The 23,167-nt window shown below is 41.0% G+C and overlaps 1 protein-coding gene across 7 annotated transcripts in view; it reads left to right on the forward strand.

Moving 5' to 3' along the window:
• dennd5b (DENN/MADD domain containing 5B) overlaps positions 1 to 22,730 on the forward strand; it is an 86,470-nt gene extending 63,740 nt beyond the window's left edge. For 2 of the 7 annotated variants that reach the window (XM_085769782.1, XM_085769784.1), the window contains 17 exons: positions 2,275 to 2,425; positions 3,473 to 3,563; positions 3,866 to 3,976; positions 6,455 to 6,586; positions 7,142 to 7,294; positions 7,985 to 8,063; positions 8,165 to 8,246; positions 8,601 to 8,729; positions 9,767 to 9,888; positions 10,012 to 10,157; positions 11,779 to 11,820; positions 13,042 to 13,160; positions 14,781 to 14,968; positions 16,159 to 16,241; positions 17,560 to 17,686; positions 17,832 to 18,006; positions 18,781 to 22,730. In XM_085769782.1, the coding sequence (XP_085625908.1) occupies positions 2,275 to 2,425; positions 3,473 to 3,563; positions 3,866 to 3,976; positions 6,455 to 6,586; positions 7,142 to 7,294; positions 7,985 to 8,063; positions 8,165 to 8,246; positions 8,601 to 8,729; positions 9,767 to 9,888; positions 10,012 to 10,157; positions 11,779 to 11,820; positions 13,042 to 13,160; positions 14,781 to 14,968; positions 16,159 to 16,241; positions 17,560 to 17,686; positions 17,832 to 18,006; positions 18,781 to 18,964 (2,114 nt within the window). In that variant the 3' untranslated portion in view covers positions 18,965 to 22,730. The remainder of the gene's footprint in view (positions 1 to 2,274; positions 2,426 to 3,472; positions 3,564 to 3,865; positions 3,977 to 6,454; positions 6,587 to 7,141; positions 7,295 to 7,984; positions 8,064 to 8,164; positions 8,247 to 8,600; positions 8,730 to 9,766; positions 9,889 to 10,011; positions 10,158 to 11,778; positions 11,821 to 13,041; positions 13,161 to 14,780; positions 14,969 to 16,158; positions 16,242 to 17,559; positions 17,687 to 17,831; positions 18,007 to 18,780) is intronic. The other 5 variants (XM_085769788.1, XM_085769785.1, XM_085769786.1 and 2 more) reach the window with 3 other exon arrangements.
• The last annotated feature ends 437 nt before the right edge of the window (positions 22,731 to 23,167 follow it).

Raw genomic sequence — 23,167 nt, forward strand, 5'->3', positions numbered from 1 at the left:
CTAGCTACAATCTCCTGGTAATCATTTGGTTACATAATGGCATTCAAATTCAGAATAATGAAAACAAATGATTTATTTACATGATACACATCTGTTTACACAAATGTCACAAATTATTTGCAATTTTTTGCAGAGAAGTCTGGAAATTACAGTCTGGAAAAAGTATGGAATTTGGAAAATTTAAAATGTGTAGGAAACCTACAGATATTTCATGACATCAGACAATTTCCACTTCTGTTGGAGTCTTGGCTCTTTTCCCCTCACATACAACTAGTAACAGTATGAGGAGACACATAACAGGCAGTTTGAGATAAATAATGATTTACTTTAACTGTCAATTTTGCTAAACTGCTCATGTGGAGTCCCAGAATTAAAATATAGTCAATTTGAACCTATACCGACTGATTTGCTCAACTTGTGGCAAATTAACAAGCTGTAAAAACAACTCTGATATATTATCACCTTGAGAAGTTGAGTAATGTGTTAGCAAACATTTGCCTACGTACACATCCAATGTACAAAGAGCAACATTGGCATTCACATGGAGCCACCTGCTGAGTTGAGCAGCTTTTAGCTCCATGTTTGGTCTCCTCCAGCTCTTTAAGAGAAAGATGTTCACTAGCTGATCTACAGCTGTGTCTGTCAGTACATTTGTATGTTAAACCAAAGCAGTCAGCCAAAAGGGGGAGATACAGAGTTGGTCTAAATGACACCTTTCACATTCTCCATTGTTAATGATTAGTGCAAATAAATGCATTTCCCAAACTTCCCAAACCCATTTATTTAATGATATAGATTTTATTAGTTTTATAAAAATATGTTTCCACAAATTGCAGCTGAGTTATGTTGGATATTCCAGTGCTGACTGAAGCTGCAGGGGTTTTATGGTTTGTATATTTATGCACGTCATCCATCTGTGACCCACGGCGATCATGCTAATGGGCCGAGCCATGTAAAGCATTAATTGCCAGCGGGTGAGGTCATTTTGGGGGGCGATGGTGCATGCAGGTACCCAATTACCCTCACACAATAGGCGGCCTTTCCCTTTGCCCCTCTTCTACTTCAGCGATTCACTCCAGTGGCTCCTCTCACTGCTCTTCCCCACAACTCAGAATAATACTGCCGCTACTGTCAGACAAATCCAGGCTGACACTAAAAACAAGCAGGGGGCAACTCAACCCAGACAGTGAAACAACAAGCGGAGACGGATGAGGATGTGGTGTGTTTGCCGTCCGCCGCCGTGTGCAGGGGAGGACGAGGCAGGTGAAGGACACGGGGGAAGAGTCAGGCCAAGAAGTGTGTTTGATTTAAATGCTTCTGTCTTCTAATTAGGTCAGACAGCACTTTGTAGCAGCCACTTCTTTTCAAGTACATACCGCCTTAGATAATGAGAATTAAAGTACCGGTACAAAAAAACCCCACCAGATCTCTTACTTTCTCCGATAAACTGTCTGCTCCAGTAACCTCACTGTTGAGCAATAGAAATGGTTTCCATGAACTGCCCTTACAGCTGTTCCATCCATATGAGACAGAAGCCTCTTATTATTCCACTTTCATAAAGTAAAGGATATAAGTTATATCCTTTACTTTATGAAACAAATCATCATCACGATTTGTGTTTTTTATTCAACTGGATCTTTTTTCTAACTTTGCACAAAAGCTCCTCAATTTTGAATGCCTGTTCTCTACCAGTGTCGTTTTTATTTCGATTCACTTTACACAAACTTTTTCATTCAAATTTAAAGCTCAGTACAGACCAGGGCTGGGGTTCTTTTATGCACATTTAGAGGGAAATGTACAGAGTGTCAAGCAGGGAAATGAGGGTCGGACTATATACTGCACTATCATCCAAAAGATACAGGGCGCAGAGGTGCAAAAGCCTCACGCGGCTGTTACAGCGACCCTGGACCCTGCGTGGACTTTTTTGTTTGTCAAATGTACACTACAGTCTGTATGTTTTATAATGTGTTTGCCCCAATTCTTGCTCTGTGGTGGAATGTCAAATGAGGAGGTACTGTGAAAAAGAATTTCCCGAACAGGAAAATAAAAGTCTAAGTCTAAATATAATGAAAATATTGCAACATTATAGGTTAATAAATTCTTTTCTTGTGTGTCCATCTGTGTACGTCACATGTATTTGGCTTGTATTCCCATTTCTCATTAATGCTATACCTTCCAATGGTAATCATGTTGCATGATGTTTTTTCCCATGTGGTTCAGCCCTGTTTACAGTGTTGTCTTAATGTATTTCATATTTGCCCCCCTCCCCTGCAGCTCAGGCCATTGAGCAGAGGCTGATGAAGATCGACCACACAGCCATCCACCCGCACCTGCTGGACATGAAGATCGGCCAGGGCAAGTACGAGCAGGGCTTCTTCCCCAAGCTGCAGACGGACGTGCTCAACACGGGGCCGGCCAATAACAAGTGAGTCGTCCTACTATACCTCTCCTCACTGAGATGACACATGAGAGGCCTGCAGCAGCAGCAGCAGCAGCAGCAGCAGCTGTCTGATAAACTAGTTAGCGCAACAGCTTTTTTCTTTTCTTTTCTTTTTTTCAAACTTTATTGTGTTCAAAATGTACATACATTCTCAAACAGGAAACTGTTGCATTCTTTTTTTTCAAAGACATTACTTTTCTTACAATAAAAATAGAAAATTAAATCTACAAGGCTTAGTACTGAATAAGTAAATAGCTATTTTAAATAAAATAGAATAATATAAATAAAATAAAATAAATAAATAAAATAAAAGATATAACACAAGTTGAAGGCATTGTACTTATTGGGACTCTTCACAAATAAACAAATTACATCGTATTGCAATTTCCATCATACCATTAATTTTTTCATTTCCATCTGCCAGTAAATTTAAGGAACTAAAATATTTGTTTAGTTCATTTTTAAAACAGATTATTGACGGGGATTTATTTTTCCATTTACAACACTGTATATGGTATTTGCCCAAAAGTAATACTATATTTAACAAATTTGACATTTTTGCATCATCTTTGAAAAAAAGGATGTGTTCTTTATTAAAGGGTGTGACATTTTCTATTTCATTTTTTAACCTATCAAACACATTTTTCCAAAATAGTGTGACTACTGGACAAGAGTAGAAAAGATGTTCAATAGTTTCACTGTCTATCTGACAGAAAGCACATGGCTCCACCTCAAAACCAAATCTCTTTTTCAGTGTTTCTGCAGCTGGATAATAATAATTATTCATCTTAAATTGTAACTCTTTTGCTTTTGGAGAGACTGGCCATTTCATATTATTTGACATGTTTCTTTGAGACTTTTAAGTTTTTCTCACTTATTTTAATGTTTGTAGCTTTTCCAATATCCAGAAAAAGAATCTCTCTACATCTATTTTGTATGACTTTATTACTGCATTTCTTATCCCAAAAGTTAGCGCAGCAGCTTGTTGTGGAGATTCAACAGTCGGTCTGATTACTCGTTCTTCACCTGCAGGTGGTCTCACAGGACGGCTACAGCTCAGAGAAGGAAAGACCGGCACCGGCAGCAAACGGAGCATCTGAGCCTGGATAATGATCTGAAAGAGGTAGGAAACCCCCCCCCCACCCCCCACCCTGCCCTCCACCTGCCCCCTCCCCCTCCCCCTCCTCCGTTCTGCAGCTGTATATTTTCTCTGTACGTCTCCTTTTGTCACATTTCTGTTTTGTCTTTGTTCTGTAACCGAATTTCAGTTCTGTTCTGTTTTTGTTCTTTTTCTTCATGTGCATGCTGCTGCCGTCTCTGCTTTTTCTTTTCCATTCTTTCCTTTTGTTTCTCTCCTCTGCCGTCTGCTGGTGCGCCGCCGTGCCGGTCGCACCTCCTCCTCCTCCTCCTCGTCTTCCTCCTCAGCAGGTGGAGGGCTGTCTGATCCTGCAGAACTCCATGGCATTTTGGGAGTGGGACAATCAGTCCCCCCCACCTATCAAACCGCCTAAAAAATCAGCCTCTGCGTCCTGTCTGGTATGTGGAGGAGCTGCCTCCCCCCTCCACCCCCATCTCCTCCCCCCACACCCTCAGCCTGGGTTCCCACCTGCTCCGAAACTGGTTTACTGAGACCAGTCTGTCGAGTGTATTCCCTGTGCAGCGACCACACATTAGAAGTGTGTGTGTGTGTGTGTGTGTGTGTGTGTGTGTGTGTGTGTGTGTGTGTGTGTGTGTGTGTATACTGATGGATCACACCTGCACAGAACAAACTGAGCAGCAAAAAAAGGCAAAAATGCACATGACACGTACTGTGACTTTCACAATAAAAGCCACCCCATGTTTTACCAGTTAGACAAATCCATCTGGGATCTATACAGTGTATAGATAGAGAATGAACTGTAAACGGTGAGGCTGTTACCATGGAGATATAATTACGCTGAATAACAGGCTTCATTGTTTCTCTGTCAATCTCATGTGATTTGGAAAAGCCATGAAGCAAATGGTGGTCAGGGCAGAATCAGATACTGACTTGTAAGAAGTGTCTTTTTTTGTCTTTTTTTTTTTCAAAATAAAGCGATCATGCTGTGTTCAGCATCTTAACGCTACTCCCCTGTGAGGTGGACCATGATCTCGGCATAGGACAAACCTCACTGACACCGATTTAAACACATTTATGGAAAAATAAAATTGGAGATAAATTATAAATCATTCATGTCCTCAGGAAATGTTTTTAAATTATAAAGCATTTATATGTTTGTTGATGTACCTTTTGAGGTTTTTCAATTCTTTACTTTCACTTGAAATTAGAATTAGTTAGAATATCCAGCTGCTTTGATCTGTGTTCACTTCACACCTAGGCTGTGTTACGAGGCAGTCAATTGCCATATACATTACTTTCTTTTTTTTAAGTATATTTTTTGGGCTTTTTATTGCCTTTAATTGATAGCACAGTGGAGAGAGAGACAGGAAAGGGGGAGGCAGAGAGGGGGAATGACATGTAGGAAAGGGCTGCCCCATGCAAGTGAGCTAAACGCCCCTGCTGTAAACATTTCTATATATTTTATTTAGGTTTTTTGTTTCTCTTATAAACATTTAAGCAATTGAAAAATATGTATATTCAAATATGTAATATTTTATCTTATGCTGCATATTAACCAGCAGACTGATGAAACACTGCAGGATAGAGACAAATGTTTCCTGCGTCTTTATTATTACGGTCATGATTATTACATCAACAGTAATAAGCTAAAGTGTTCAGGTTAAAGGGATCATACCTGACTGAACCATGTTCATGAGGCAGTTTATACTTTTTTTGTTTACAGCTGTACAAATCATTACTTTGACATTTATCCTCCGCACATTTGTTTCACCTCCACCTACACATCTATTGACGATCTATTACAAGTTCAGCTGAGGTGAGCTGACGTGGGTCTGAAGTTTCACTGTGAAGTCTACGGAGCTGAAATGTAACATCAACCAAAAAGCAGAGAAGATTTTTTTTTTCTTAACTGCAGAACTTTTTCAATGGGAACCCTCCTAACCCCCTCAAAACAAACACACACACTCCTCTCCTTGATCACACCCTCTCCTGTTTCCTCACATGGTCACCTCTACTCCCCTTCCAGTGTTGGATTTTGACTGTGGCATCACATAACAAAACCACAATCTGTGGTCCTAACAAGAATGCATTGAGACTGAGATGTTTTCAGTAATAAGTTCATTAATTTCAAACTGATCTGAAGAGAAGAAAAAATGTAAATTGTTTAAATCATGTTATTGAGGTAGGTGGGGGTTTCTTCTTCCTCTGTCCTCTACAGTAGTTTTCCTGCGTTTCTTTCAAAAGGCGCGTTTCACTGCAGGAACTTGGGGGTAATTTTTCGGGGCCAGCCCCGTTGGTGCGTGTCTCCACTGCAGGAACCTCCCTCACAGGGCCGTTTACAGGAACCTTTACAGGGCCGAACGGAGTCCCTGCCTCGGGGTAGGTACTCGGATCGGCCCTGAAGAAGTCCCGGTGGGGCTTGAGATTTACTCTGTGCTGATTGGTCAGACTCAAAGCAGGATCACGTGATCACAACCCAACGTTACTAAAAACGGAAAAACGGCCGGAAAAAAGAGAGAATAACTCAGTAAGACGAGAGTAGCAGTAGGCCTGGTAAAAAAAAAAAAGACAGCATTTTTTTTTTTAAGAAAGCGTCTAAACTGACAGAAAACAACAACAACAAGAGCAGTAAAAAAAAAAAAAAAAAAGTGCTGCACAACGGCCACGATCGAAACTGTTGCACGTCGCCATCAGACCCCGGTGGGTTCTTGTCTGCAGTGGAGACACGGCCACCGAGAGAGAGGACCGTTCCTGTAGAAGTTCCTACCCCCTCCTTTTACCAGGAACTCCTGCAGTGGAAACGCGGCTATAGTATCTCTCTTCATCTGAAATTAACATAAGCTTGAGGTTTTTCTCTGTGTTGTTCAGGCCTGATCAGAGTGTGTGTTAACTCCCTGCTTGTGTTTCCTGTTCAGAAGTACATGCAGGAGGCGCGCAGCCTGGGGAAGAACCTGCGGCAGCCCAAACTGTCCGACCTGTCTCCTGCCGTCATCGCACAGACCAACTGGAAGTTTGTGGAGGGGCTGCTGAAGGAGTGTCGCATGAAGGTGAGTTACACAAACCACAGCCGTGACCGCTCACTGACACCGGCTGACCTCAGACCTGTCCCGCCCCTGTGTGGTTTTCTACAAGCTCATCACCCCTTAATGAATGATGCATCAACATTAGACACCGTTAGACATTCTTCCCGTCTGAGCTGATGCAAAAATGATTTTTAATTAATCAGAGCAGTCGCTGTCACGGCAACACTGATCAGATACAGATACAGAGACAGATACAGAGACAGAGATCAATGACAAATGTTCCTTCTATAACCAATCAAAGGAATTTAAAAACACAGTTGTTGTATAGATAACTTCTGTAATTTATAATACGTAGCATCTGTTTTACAGGTATAAGACACATACATACATACATACATACATACATACATACATACATACATACATACATACACACACATCGGTGGCTGTAGTATTGTCTTAGTAGGTTAAATTTAACATTTTACATTTCAAATGTCCAAACTGTCTGTCTGTTGTCTATTCTTGTGGACTTATGTTCCACTGATAGCTTTAACAGTGTGTGTTCCTGTGTGTGTGCAGACCAAGCGTATGCTGGTGGAGAAGATGGGCCGGGAGGCGGTGGAGCTGGGCCACGGGGAGGCCAACATCACCGGACTGGAGGAGAACACTCTGATCGCCAGCCTGTGTGACCTGCTGGAGAGGATCTGGAGCCACGGGCTGCAGGTCAAACAGGTCAGTACACACACACACACACACACACACACACACACACACACACAGATATAAACACATGAATTAAACTTTTTATTTCTTGTCAGAATCAGCATCAGATTTAGTTTAGTTTTTTTATTTGCACATTATAAAACCTGTATAAACAATGAAAATAGTAAAATTAAACATTGTGCAGGAGAGGTAGAAGCCAAAAAAAATACCTCCCCTATGAAAAAACAACAACAACAACAGTGGTGGTCTTCAGAGTAGAAAGACAACACAGAAATTCACAACATAAAAAACAGAAAAGAAAGACAAGTTAACATAGAAAAATGAAAAATACTGAATTAATAAAAAAAAACAGTTTACATAATGAAAAAGGAAAAAAAAAAAAAAATTACAAATTGACAGATCCAGAAATACAAATCTACAAATCTTAACTAAAAAAAGATTTTTTTCAGTTGTGTTTTGAACCAAGCCAGAGTGGATATTGATTTCAGTGATGTAGGTAGATTGTTCCATAAGGATGATCCTCTGTATTTTAAAGTTTAGGATAAAGTAAAATGTAAAATGACACACGTGTGTTGTGAGTATTAAATATACCGAGGCTAAGAGGTCACTGTGTGATTACTCCTTTGTGATGACACCTCATGTTCAGTGAGGTCATCAGCTGCTCTCATGTGTGTTGACTGTAAATCTCTGACCCCCCAGGGGAAGTCGGCCCTGTGGTCCCACCTGCTGCACTACCAGGCCCGAGAGGAGAAGCTGGAGCAGCAGACCGACTTACCACGTAATACACAGCCCCACAATCACACACTGTATGAGTTTGTCTCTTTAACACACATTTCTGACTGTAACACATGCATCCCATCATGTATTTGCCCTTGACAGTGCCACATGTTCCTGAGAGAAGGAAGTCTGATTGCTCCATATCGATGTCGTGTCTCCGCGTGTCTCTCATACAGGATATGAGGTAGGTGACGAATCCACAACTCTTCCTCAGAGCTTCTGTGATTCATTTTCTACGGCACCTGACACAATTCACTTAGCAAAGCATTGTGGGTTTCCAAGGTGGCACAGGATCTGACCGTCAATGTGAATGAACACAGAACAAAGAAGAGGAAGTTGATTCTTTACCTGCAGCTGATAAATGTCTGAGGAGCGGTTCACTGTGTGGTTTCACAGCTGCCTTATCTGTGTCCTTGTATACTAGCTCCAAGCAGTACAACAGGGCAGTAATTCATCCCTTAACTCCTGGGAGTCTGAGAATATGAGAGGATGATGATGATGAGTGTTTTTTCCCCTCTCTCTCTCTCTCTCTGCTCAGGCACATCCAGTGTATGTCTGAGATTAAGACGGATGTGGGCCGAGCCAGAGCCTGGATCCGTCTGTCCCTGGAGAAGAAGCTGCTCTCTCAGCACCTCAAACAGCTGCTGTCCCGACAAGCCTTAACCAAGTGAGCGCACACATCATCTACCCAACACACACACACACACACACACACATACATATACTGTATGCTTATAACATGTCAGAAAAGATGAATCGGTGTAAACCAGTCCCAACAAACACAGAGATAAAGACAAACTTAGTGTTTTATTTTGTAATGAAGCTGTTGGACTAAATAACTGCACCTCTCCTATAGGTATTATAATGATAATGATAATAATAATAATAATAATAATAATAATAATAATAATAATAATAATAATAATAATAATAATAATAATAATAATACGTATTATTATTATTATTATTAGTATCATTATTATTATTACTATTATCATTATCATTATTATTATCATGACTATCATCATGACTTTTTGTGTCATGCCACCATTGTGGCCCATCCCATATGGGATTAGTACAAGACACATTTACTGACAAATCAAAATCTAGACAGTCCTTCCTGTTGGTATTACCCACCACACAAGTATGACATATTAATAAACAACTTCAGATTACTTTCAGTACTCATCTGTATATCACTCTTTGTCTCATTGCCCAGGCCTTTTCAAGAAATAAAGAAAATGCAAATATATATTCAACTGAAAAATATGTTTTAGCTTCTCAGCATTATTATTATTATTATAGCAATTATTATTATTATTGGCAAGGCAAGGCAATTGTATTTGTATAGCCCTCTCAAAGGGCTTTACATAGCATCATAACAACATCCTCTGCCCTTAGACCCTCACATCCACTGAGGAAAAACTCCATGGGAAACCCTTTTTTATTATAGCAATTATTATTATTATAGCAATTATGCATCCATCCATTGTATCCAATGTACCACTAAGATAAAACACAAATAAAAACAGTCATTACGAAAGACTAAAATGTTTTAAGAAGAGATTAATGGAATGGTTTGGCCTTATCTATCACTCTAAACTTTTTACAGGATGCCTCTGGCCTCTGTGTTTTGGATGGAATCAGCAGTTAAAACATTTAATGTGAATGGTTTTTTCTAATGTGTCCGTGCTCTGCCTGCAGGAACCTGTACAAGCGTTACGCCTTCCTGCGCTGTGAGGAGGAGAAGGAGCAGTTCCTCTTCCACCTGCTGTCGCTCAACGCCGTCGACTACTTCTGCTTCACCAGCGTCTTCACCACCATCAGTGAGTTCCCCCTCACACTTCACACTACACACCAGAGAAGAGATACAATGCAAGAAATTCTTAGAGAAACAGTAAAGTCCACAGTGTATCTCTGCTTTTGCGCTAACACGTTTGTCCCTGCAGTGATCCCGTACCGAGTCGTCATCATCCCCATCAAGAAGCTGAGCAACGCCATGACAACCTCCAACCCCTGGGTGTGTGTGTCAGGAGAGCTGGGGGACTCTGGGATCATGCAGATCCCTAAGAACGTCCTGGAGATGACCTTCGATGTGAGTAGTGTGACCTTTGACCTCCTGGAGCAGAGAACAGTCAGTCACTGTGTTGGTGTATGCAGGTGTTTGTGTGTCAGGCATGACCCTCATCTCTCTCCACCTCCTCTCTCTCATGCATGATAACAGCTCATCTGTGTTTTTTGTCTTTCACATTTAAAAAAAGGAAGAATTAAAAACAACAGTTTTATCCATGTCCATTTCAAGTTGAGATCCCATGTGCAGAGCAAACATGAACTGAGTGAATTATAATCCTAACAATTCATGAACAGAACACAGTATTATATTGAAATAAATCATCTCATATCTTATAATGTAAAGTTGCTTTGGCCTTAATTTATACATTTAAATGATCATCATATAAAGGGAAAAATAAATGTTGTCATTTAGGGGCCGTCTGAGTCATTTGATGCCTGCAAATTTATAAATTGAATTTCTGATAGTGGAAAAAGCACAAGAAAATAACACAAATGGCATGGACATCAATACATAACTAATTAGATTTATTGATATATATAAAAAGACACATTTCAAGACACAAAGACACATTTCAAGATCCACATCATTATCTCATTTCTTCTTTTTTTTCAATTTTGTCTTTATTATTGTTATCCTCACAGAATACATTAGACAGCTGGTATTGATTTCTTGGTTCACAGTTATGAAAACATCAGCATATCAAAACCTAGCTGTTATAGTATTACAATTGTGTAATGTTAAAAAAAATATAGCTGAAAACAAAACCTGCGTATATTTGTACATTATCTCATTTCAGTTAGGATATATAACTATTGCAGGTGAAAAAGTCACCACTCTCACAGCGAGCATCTTGAAGTCAATATCTCTTTATTCAAGCAGTGCACAGGATCTGACACATACAAGGTTGTGGGAGTTGAGCTCCCCCAACAGAGACATCTTTCAGTATTTAAACACATGTCATCTTGCCTAGCAACAACCACGTTATCTCTTACGCTGCAAGAAAGATGTTTTCAAAACTTTGTTCTATCAAAGCAGGTTGCATACCTCCACTATCCCCAAGGCCCTTCTACCAATTAAAACCAGACAGACCCCAACTCTTCTCACACAGGTTCTTTGCAAAACAGGACATACTGTATGATTAACGAGGTTAAGTGAACACGTAGTATTTTTCCATCAGCTTTTCATTTAAGATTTTACAGCCATGGCTTCAAGTGTCACATCCATCATATTGAACAGTTAAGCAATGAATGTGTAAGACAAGAAGACTACCTATTTGTTATTATTCATCAATATACAGCACATAATCATGGTTATGATCCCACACACTTCATGTTTTTTTGGTGTTATATTTTTTCCGGTTTTGCTTCTGGGCCTTTTTGATCACAACCTCCTAAAAAAGCTGAAGGACTATCGGTGACAGGGACACTGAAAAGACACTAGAACTGAGGACAGAGTGTCACAACTATGTCCTGTCCTCTCACACTGCATGCGTGTGTGTGTATGTGTGTGTACATGTATGCACCGTTACAGTTTCCTCGCCTGTTTGCATGATGGACGGTGCTCTTGTTTTAGTTCTGTGATTTTTTTATTTTATTTTATTGTCCATCCATTGTGTCTTAACAAGTGTCTCCATCTCCCTCAGTCTGCTTTCAGGCCTCACACACACATCTCCGCCTTTTTCAAGGTTAGAGGACGCCCCCCTCCCTTCATCCCCCCTCCCTCTCTTTGACATCCATCTTTTCCATCCGTTTACCTTCCCACCCCCTGTAGGCACCGTTGGCACCCACTTTAGTTTGGATCAGGTCATAACTGTTAGAATCAGAATAGAACACCAGCTTTAGTTTAGCTGCAGCTCCACCCTGACCTTAAACACTACTGTGTGTTATACTTCACGCCTGGACTGTAATTATTAGCTTATAACTACTTAGAGATGTGAATAAAAGACAAGTGTTTAAAGGAATAGTAGCATTTTTTTTAAAGTGGGTTTGTATGATCTACAAATAAAAAATTAAAGTACTTTAATTGCAGTAGAAGACTCTCTACACTCCTCCCGTTAGCAACGCCAGCCCATAGCCCTGCCCAGAGATTTACAACATACATTGTTGTGAACAGACCCAAAGAAACGGCCTATTTTCGCGGCCTAAAAGAGGTTTTACCTGAAAAAAAATACACAGTTCCATTGTTCGCTATAATATAATTTTTTCCAGCCCTTCAAAGTGCAGGAAAAACCAACTCACGTATCCCTCCACCCAGGGTTAGCGCCCACCGATCAGCAGTTGGTTAGCTCCAAATAAAAACTGCGTTTTTCCTGCACTTTGAGGGGCTGGAAAAAATTATATTATAGCGAACAATGGAACTGTGTATTTTTTTTTCAGGTAAAACCTCTTTTAGGCCGCGTAAATAGGCCATTTATTTGGGTCCATTCACAACAATGTATGTTGTAAATCTCTGGGCAGGGCTATGGGCTGGCGTTGCTAGCGGGAGGAGAGTAGAGAGTCTTCTACTGCAATTAAAGTATTTAGGGGCTATTTGTAGATCATACAACCCCACTTTAAAAAAAATGCTACTATCCCTTTAATGTAGCTCAATGTTATGGTTGTAACTGAAATAGCAGTGCAGTGCATGCTGGGATAGCTTTTTGAAAAGAGTCCAGAACTGAGGAAAATCTCATTTCTGTGTCTGAATTAAACAGGATAATAAAATGAAGAAACATCAATAATAAAATGATATTAAACTACATTAAAAGACTGAGTCCTTTAATTCAAAGGGAGGCAGTGTTAGAATGCAGCAATAAAACAGAGCTTGTAATATTGAAAAGCAGCAGGCGGTAGTTGGAGTATATAAAATGGGCTTTAATGCTGCAGTGAACTGACATTGTCTTTCCGCTCTGTGTGTGTGTGTTCAGTGTCAGAACCTGGGGAAGCTGACCACGGCGCAGCTGGGTCATGACAACGCCGGGCTGCTGGCCAAGTGGCTGGTGGACTGTGTCATGGTGCGCAATGAAATCACAGGACACACGTACAGGTGAGCGGAGGCTGCCTCTCTCATTCACTGTCTCTCTCACCTCTTATCAACTCCCATTAGTGTCAAATCAGTTGATCGACTGTGATCTGACCTCGAAGTCTGCCACCGTCTGGCCAGAGGCGATAACTGCAAATTAGCTGAAGCTAGACGTTTTACTACATAACATTTTCCATATTATTTGTGGCAATGTTGTATGTATTGTCCCTGTTAAATAAAATAGAATAAGAAATACGTAGATAAATCTGATCAGATAGACACCAACCTTTGCTTTGGCTCTTACTGGACTCTAGAAATGCCTCTAAAAATCTTCTATACCAAAATCTAATAAATTTAAAGGGATAGTTTAACATTTCCGCCAATGGGAATGCGTATCAGCGGTTTTGCATGAATTTACCTCTAAAACAATTCCGTCTCATAACGTTCTGTTATTATCTCATAGTGTGGTGAATGTGCAGCTCACAACTTGTCCACCAGAGCGTTTTGGAGTTGTTGGATTGTGTATTTGACGAGTTTGAGGGAAACCAAGAAATCCCATTAGCCTCCATAGCGTAGCTCTGAGCAGCTCACGGCCCTGCAAATAGCTTGCACCGACAATTAAGGGTAACATACCTACTCCTAAAACTATAGGGATTATGGCAATGGGCCAATTTGCCAAAATGTTGAACTATCCCTTTACATTTACTTTACTTGACTCTTATTCATTAAAAGATGCAACAGCATGTGGCTGGTATTGTTTTCACTTTGTGAATCTGTGTGTGTCTGTGTGATCCTGGACACACCTGTTGTTGCAGAAACTAGCACAGGTTTTGTTGAGCAGTGTAGCAGGTGTTGAGCCGTCTGTGAGTCTTCTCCTGTGTGATAGCATCACAAACTACAAGGTTCAGGTGTGTAGCTGAGATCAAAATGTGTTTACACACCGGCCCACATTAGTGTTCTTTCACACATGATTCTGTCCCAGTTGCTGTGATTCTCCTGCACTCTATGACCTGAGGTTTAAGGCTCCAAAGTCAAGTTGTGTTGCTGACTGTTATCTCTGTGTTTATATAAGAAGTCAAGTAATGAAACGTTAAAGTGAAGACATAAACAGCTGTTAAACATATAGACTAGGCTGGAACAATGGTTGCATTAATCCATTTGTCAAACAACAGAAAACCAATAAATGATCAATCACTACTTCCAGCTTCTTCAAATTTGATTTTTTTTAATAATTATAACGTTTTTTCTTGATTGGACAAAACAAGAAATTTGAAAGTACATGACTTTAGACCCTGTGAAATTTTAATACACATGTTCACTGTTTCTGAAAATCAATATATAAATCCATAATAAAAATATTCTTTAGTAGCATCTACACAATGGTTGACTGAAACTGCATTTCTGTGGAACTATTTCCCACAGTGGATTGATCCACATTTGACGCTCTTGTGAGTATGTGCAACAGGACTGTGTGTGTGAGTCTGAGACAAAGTGAACAACAGTGGCACACACTGTTCATGGACATGAAGGAACATGTCGGCCAGCAACACTAAAGGCTCTGTGGATCAGGTTTTCATACACACACACTCATCAGTAGAAAAGACTGAATGTTGAAACTCACCTCCTCTGCCCCCCCCCCCCCAGGTTCCCATGTGGCCGGTGGCTGGGTAAGGGCGTGGACGACGGCAGCCTGGAGAGGGTTCTGATCGGGGAGCTGGTGCTGCCCAGCGCAGAGGAGGATTCTGGGAGAGGGTCCCGTACGCCGCCGCCGCAGCGCTCACCGTCCCAGACCAGACGCATCAGCATCACGTCCATGACCGGACGAGGATCCAGTCAGTACCTGCTCTCTCTGACAGTTAAAAGAACTATGTTGCCAAAGCATTAGGAATCAATGACACAATACAACTCATGAAACCAAATATATACAACAATATACAAATAAATAAAAAGTATACATAAAATTATTTACCCTATGCGTGTGTATGAGCATGCACGTGTTTGCTGATCAAGTTCTCTCTCTCTCTTATACATAGTCTAAATGACATGAAACTTAAAAAATAAATAATATGTGTGTGTGCATCATTAGACTGTTGCAAGTTGTTATATATAAAACATACACATATTGTTCTTAAATGATGACAGTAACAAATGATAATAAAAAACGACAACAATATTAAATGACATCAATAATGGTTCTGATCAGCATTCGTGTACTTTTATAGTATCGTGGCAGAATGTTACATATTGTGCAGCTAATTTAGTAAATTGTGGATCTTCTCCCAGAAATACTTTTAACAGATCATCAAACCTGTTTTCCCCTAATATGATGGATCTGCACATCAGTCTCTCTCTCAGGCACATGCCAAGGTCATGTTACAATTGGTACCTTCAACTCCACTGAGGGAGTGTGTTTATGCCCAGTAGCCAATAGACTGCTTACACATCTACACAGACTCTGTTCACCTTGTTTCATATGAGAACAAAGGTTTGAGGTCTGTCTACTCACAACTGAGGTGACATCAGGCAACACTTGTGTCAATGACACTGTTCTCCTTGATCAAGTCCAAATGAACTCAATCTCAATCACTTTATTTGTCCCCAGTGGGGCAAGTGGCTATGCAGCAAAGGGGGAGCTAAAAGAACATACAGTGTAACAGATGTACATACAATACAGTACAAAAAATATACAACAATACTACCAAACAACCAATAGCATAAAGTTTAGTATAGAAAGGAATGTTTATTAAGACATCCAGCACTTCCTTCTTCTCTCAGCAGCGACCATGGATTTCTCCCTTACAGCGTCTAGTGTACCATAACAATGATTTTAGACTTAAATGCTTACATTCATATTTACGTTAAACAGAGTGGAACCATATCAAGTTAATCAATTTAGCCAATTTATTTTTATAAATGACTCTAAGAAAGTGCAGTGAATTGAATTGAATTAAAATGAAATGAAAACATCAATGAGATTGTGCTGGGGTGTTACTGATGGTTGTTCTGTTTTTCCTGATTCCAGAACCAAACTCAGCTCAGATCCAGGAGGCCATCGGGGAGGCGGTGAACAACATCATCAAACACTTCCACAAGCCAGAGAAAGAGGTCAGAGAGTCTGACTTACTGTTTAAAACTCATTTAATTTATTACTGAATCATTCACATCGCTAACCTCAGAGGACTGTATCGTCCCTGTCCACTGATGTTCATCGGTTTGGTCAGTACAGTCGTGTTTCACAGCTGCTCTGGTGTCACCCCAGAGGAAACTGCTGATTCTGTACAAAAATGGATTTTCTAAAAGCATACTTTGAAAAAGAATAAAGAGTGGAGGGTGAATCCTGAAGGACACTGTGAACCAGGCAGCACTGGTTTCATGCACAGTAATCACAGGCTGTTTCGCCCCCCGAGCTGTGAAAACCTGCCGCAGGCCACAAGGACACTGTAAGACTCTAATCCTGCAGGATTTGACCTGTACAGGTTTCCTCTGCTGCAGCTGCAGGATCATGTTCAGGCTTTTGGTGTAACGGAGCATTTTAGAGCTGAAGTCACTAAAACCCACTCAGCTGGTGCAGCAGGTGGAGGTCATAAACCTCCAGGAACTTAAAGGAGAATTCTGGTCATTTTCTAAGTAACGCTCTACAGCTCTAGGTCCACGAGTGCGACCATAGGAAAAAATCTGAGAAAAATATGTGCAGCCAGGACCTAGCTCTCCTCCTGCTAGCTGAGCTACACTGCAGTTAAACAGAGAAGTAATGGGAGCAGAACTTTAAAACCGTGACTTTGGCCTCTATTATGCTCAAAATATCACTACACATGCTTTGCAACATCCACCAGATCCTTACCACACAACACTGACTGTGCATAAACTCCGTTATATGAGAGAGCAGTGCTACATGTGTGTTTTTGTCATGTACCTCTGTTTAGTCTAGCTTCCTGGGTAGACCTTAGTAGTCGACTGTCAAACTCAGGACAAAAACGTGAGGAAAACATGGATTTAGGAGGAAAAAATGACTTTGGATGGGAAAAAAGCATCAATATGAATATAACTGCTTTTTTCCCTCCTAAATCCATGTTTTCTTCGCATTTTTGTCTTTGTTGATATGGAAACAGTCCCAAGCTCGACAGTCAACTAGTAAGGTCCAGCAAAGTCTCATAGGATTTTTTCCTATGGTCGCAATCGGGGACCTAGAGCTGTAGAGCGTTACTTAGAAAATGACCAGAATTCTCCTTTAATGGTTGGATTAATGGATCACAGTTGGAGTATGGGAAGTATAGGAAAGAGTTATAGAGTTTCGACTCTCTTCTGCTTCCATCTTTTATTCAATCATTAAGAACGTCCATATCTGTATTTTGGAAGTTGACTTTATTTGAGTGTTTTCCTGTGATATCCTGATGTGTGGATGTTTGTCCTGTCCTGTGTGCAGAGGGGCAGCCTGACGGTGCTGCTGTGTGGAGAGAGCAGCTTGGTGGCAGCTCTGGAACAGTTTTTCCATCACGGCTTCAAGTCTGCGCGGCTCTTCCAGAAGACCGTGTTCGTGTGGGACTTTATGGGTGAGTGTGGAGCTGCGGCGCCACCTGCTGCTGTAGGAAATGAACTGTCCAGTGTGTCTGTCAGATGTAACAGCTTGACCCAGCTCTGAGGACACACACAGAAGGGGGGCTCTGTGAGTCTAACGTCTTCTTCCCTCCTCTACAGAAAAAGCCGTTGCCTACATGGAGTCAGCTGACCAGATGGGGGACCTCCAGGAGACGGCTCAGCCCCTAGGGATGACCTGTCACTCATTCTGTCACTACATCAACGCCATCAACTCGACCCCCCGGAGCATCGGCAAGGACGGGAAGTTCCAGCTGCTGGTCTGCCTCGGAGCCAGGTCAGAGACCTTCTCAGTTCAAGCTGCTGTTATCTTGCTCATTTGGTTTGCAGACAACTTCTCGTCGGTGCATTACCGCCACCTACTGGCAGAATTAACACATTACTAAATACACATATACTGTACAGTATATTTATACAAAATGTTAGTCCCAAAAGTATTTAATTTCTTTATAATTTGGCCTTTGCCGATTCGAAAATCACAAACTCAGCATGCTTCCCTGATGAATGATCATTGGGTCGGCTATAAATCAGCTGCTAGACCCCTTTACTGTATGAGTGTAGTATCTAAGTATTAAGTTCTTTGTACTGAACATATCATAGTATATAAAGTATATTGTGTACATGTATTAATGTATATCTGCGTCTATATGTGCAGAGACAGTCCAGAGATTAATCTAATTCAATTCAATTATTAACAACTAATTTCACCTTGCTTAGTCATTGGTTCAGTGGAATTCTACTTGTAGAAGAAAAGGTAAAAATAGGTGGATAAATAAATACAAATAAATCTTATTAACATCTACAGGATTATTTTCTCTCTGTTAGTATCATTCCATTATTCATTCTTTTGTGATGGCTACCTCAGTTTAAATTTATGAGATTGGCAATAAAGCTTCCTCAGTTCCTGTTGTTATTATTGTGTTACTTTTATTGTTTTTCTTTATAGCTTAGTCCTTTATTGCTGTGTGTGTGTGTGTGGCTCAGGGTGGGGGTTGTTGTTTAAATAAGGTGTGATTGATGGATTGATTGATCCCCTGTGTGTGTTGTGCAGAGACCGGCTGCTGCCCCAGTGGCTCCCCCTGCTGGTGGAGTGCCCAGTGATCCTGAGGATGTACGAGGACTCGGCTCTGCTCAGAGACCGCACCACCGTCAACACCCTCATCCAGGTCCTGGAGACGCTGCACGACTTCCCCATCACGCTGGAGTCCTCGCTGGTCAAGGGCATCGACCTTTAACCCCCCCAGGAGGCGGGACAGCTGATCTGCCAGTCATTTCCCTCCACACCTTCCCCCCACCTCCACCTGCTCTGCCCTCTTTTAGCTCAGACTACCAGGGATGGAGGGATTGACGGACAGATGAGGGGCATTCAAACTTATTTATTCTTGAGTTACCAAAGCAAAACGTTCCATTGCTTCAAGTGAGAATTCAGGACTTTGGATCAACTTGAAGCTTGGATGTGGCATTATACCCCCACCCTGCCCCGCCCCCCAACCCCGTGGCTCTGAAAGACTGTTTTAATTCAATTGCAGCCACTGCAGTATCATGTTTTATTCTATTACAACAAATCCTGAATTCTTAAAATTTACTGTATCCAATTTTATGAACATACAGTTTTCAAATTGACTACCTTTCCCAGCAGCCTTTGGTTTCAGTTCACTTCAGTAGACTAAGAAAACCATCATATCTCCTATTAATGATGGATCTCCCTGCACGTAGCTCATTGGCTCCTGACATTTTTTTTTTGAAAAACACCTCACAGGTTTTGCTTCAGAAAAAGGCTAATTAATTTCCTGAAACACAGGGACTATTTTCAGTGGTGGATGAATTCACATTTGGTGTTGTACTTGTCGAGGCACGATGGCAAAATTAACTAAAGTGTGTTCATAATGATGAGGGAACATGTCACCTGGCGGCTCACTGGTGTTTTAATAGGTTTTGGAAACAATGGCGGGAGAAGATTCACCAGGGTTTTGATACAGAGTCAGAACTTGTTTGTAGGAAATTCACTTTCAGCATTTTCATTTGACTAAGTGGGAAAAAAGATGTATATTTTCATCCAAACAAACAAGAGAGATTTTCAAGATGGCATTAACATGTGATGCCAGTGTAGTAGTTTTGTAACAAATAACAACCAGCCAGTGTTTTAGCTTATGTCTTTTGCATGTGGATTTACTGGGATGAACTGAACCAGTGGTTGTCTGGAAGGAAGAAATCAGACCCACATGAAAGGGAGTAAAAGACAAAAAAACCCAGTGGTTGGACTCTGTAAAACCCCTTTTCAGATTAGCAGACCTCTCCCTTTGTGCTGTCTGTGTAGCCTAGTCCTCCTCCAGTAGGTACAAGTAGATGAACTGTCACTGTCCTCAGATCTAGTTAGAAACAGCATGCCTATGGGATGTGGAAAGAAGAGGAGGACCTTAAGACGAAGACTGAGCGACACACCGGGAGGAGGATTTTGTGAAACTGCCTGTGATGGAGCTCTGTTGTGTAATATACTGACAGCGACGCAGCGCAGCGCTGTGATGTGATGTGCTGTGCTGTGGAGCCTCCAGCTCTCCACGCCTCCCTCCCTCTCTAACTCACTGGAGTCATTTTGGGCATTTTCTCAGATCCCAGCCTGTGGATGGACACAAACACTGACCTCAGGTCAGGTGGTTAACCTGTGGCTGCAGACATTCCTACCAAAGGACGGGCATCGACCTGACTATTTTAAATCTGCTGTCCAAGTGTGTGTGTGTGTGTGTATGTGTGTGTGTGAGTGTGATATCTCAAGGGTGAGTGTTGGCCCGCCGTTTATTTTTATATCTTCCAACTTAAAGTTTTCAAAGTTATAGGCGTGTGCGTGTGTGTGTGTGAGAGATTCATGTTTGCCTCATACATTCGTTTATGTCACTTTGCCAATATTGTCATCACATTAACAGATCAAATGGTTAACAAAGTAATCTGAACTTAAAGGCCACTCACTGGCTTTTTCCTGAGCTTTCAGACATCTCCTGCTCTTCATCGTCTGCTGTTGTCACATGACTTATGTGGGGAAATCTGTGGTGTAAGCTCTAAGAAAAAGCGAGGATATGGACTTCGCTTCAGATCATTTTGACAAACTGTTATTCCCAAGGTCAGGAATGAACTTTTATTCACATAAGCAAAAAAAAATGTTCCCTTCTTTGAATCAGTGAAGGAACCACTGGAACAGAGACGCTAACAGCAGGGTGACTCAACAGCTTGCAGTTTGATCTATTTATGGAACATCCTCAGATAAAACACATTGGTCCTGTCACATGCTGGAGGTGTAACTCAAACATTCCCAGCTCAAAAAACCAAAGCATGAATCCAGACAGTGCAGCTCCTACAACATTGGATGAATTAGAGTTCCTAGCTGTGAGCTTGGTCTCACTGTCTCAAGCTTTAGACAGTGTGACAAGTTTTATAAGCACACACAACCACAAATTGTTACATATTTGTTCATGTACAGGCTCAAACATAGGATGCATGTTGTTAAAACACAGAGAGAGAACAGTGTTGAAGTTGTTTGTGGGGTTTTTTCCCCATTTGGACGGAGTCTGATCCTTCAGTCTGTGTACTGAATTAACCTAACTATGTCCTTAACTCAGCCTGGAGGTTGATATTGATCTTTTCATTTCAGTCTCTGAGAAAAAAAACAAAAAACAACTTGAACTTGTTAAAGCTGCTTGATCTTAATGTTCTTGGTGAAGGGCACGCATTAGGCAGATGTCAAGTGTTTTTCCCCACTTTGGAAATTCAAACTCATTGATATTTAGGATGAGGTTTAAGATTGAATTAAATTGGTAATTTCCTAAAACTGCTGAAATTCACTCAAACAGGAAGACATTGACAATTAGTAGGGGACTATTTTCATCCACAGAGTAATACACAGGTGATTCACTGATTCAAAGTGGGCATTTACTGCACTGAAGACGTTTTAGTTTTTCTTGTTTCTAGGATCGGTTCATTGTTGGTTTTGGTCATTATATGCGATTTGCTGACAATAGAAAATATACAGTATTTTTATTAGTGTTAAGAATACTGTTGGAAGAAAGCTGCTAATTCCCGTAGTCGATGAATGCAGCATGACCTCTGGAAGGAACGGGGTCCTACTTTTTATTCCTTATATTAAAGACTTCAGCCCCCTCCTCCTCCAAACACACACATACTGTATTCTTTTCTACATCAGTCGCAGCCAATGGAGACGAGAGGAAACTCTAAATAACCTCTCTTACTGTTTCGCTGCATGAGAGATTTTGCCACTGTTGCCACGTAGCGTGAGAACCGGTGTAAATATTGTCTTTAGTGCATGTTGACATTTTAACTGACGTGTATTTATTGTGACTCTCTAATAAATTCTAGATGAGTTTTTGAAGGGACAAGAAGTGGTTATCTGTGTAACCACTGTTCCTCGTAGGATTTTAGCTGTTTCCAGCACTGAGCCTGTGAAGGACACGGTGTGTCATGGTTTTCTTTGCATGTCTTGATTTCCTGTATTTATTAATTTAATATTAGTCCATGGTAGGCTGAGAGCAACACTGGTAGTTTTGAGTTTGAAAAAAAAAAATCCTGTGGAATAACTGGAAACATTGTATGTCTTTAAAGCAGTAACCACTATTTCCACTTGATGTGTTTTTATCATGTTTTAATCCTCTGTGCTCTCCACGCCTCACCTGCAGGACTGTCACACAGCAGCAGAGTCCTCCATCTCACACTGGATCTGTTTGTGTACAAAACTGTTCGCTGAGGACATGCAATGTGGACCCTTGAGATTCCTCCCTTTAGACTGACGCACAGTTTTCTCACTGGGTGGGTTTGTTACGTGAACGTGTAGTGTGACCAGTGGTTATTAACCCTGAGTGGATGTGCTCAAACAGAAAGTGCTACTGACAACGTCATCAGAGAAACAAGAGTTTCACGTCTGTGTTGGACTGACTACTCTTTTCTGATATTTATTATGACTATTTCAATAAAAAGCACCTTGTGTGTTATAGCTTGTGTTTGTGTGTGTGTTCATAATTGTAGCCTATATTTTTTGATTTCCAGACTAGCCTATATCAGATCTTATAAAATATTTCAAGTTAAAGCAGAAGTAAGCGATCCGGTCGTTTTGTCCGCCGATGGAGTAAGCATCCCCCGCCCTCGTCATGGATCTATTGGTCCTCGTCCCTACGTCACCACATTCACGCGCATCCCTTGGCTACACACACAGCCCTTCATGCCGTTCTCTCTCCTCATTGGATAAAGCTTGTAGGATACAAGGAAAGTTTTCTCCTTGGCTTACAGCAGAGCAGAGTGACTGACAGACCCGTGTTTCAGACCAAACACTTTATGTAAGTGATTGCCGTCAGAAGATATAGCCTAACTATTTAAGACTTATATTAACAGAAAAATTCTGCTTACTTCTGCTTTAAAATCAGATTTTACACATCAGT

The sequence above is a fragment of the Trachurus japonicus genome, chromosome 23 (genome assembly GCF_045865225.1).
Source record: "Trachurus japonicus isolate A0001 chromosome 23, Traja_1.0".
NCBI classification, from domain to species: Eukaryota; Metazoa; Chordata; class Actinopteri; order Carangiformes; family Carangidae; genus Trachurus; species Trachurus japonicus.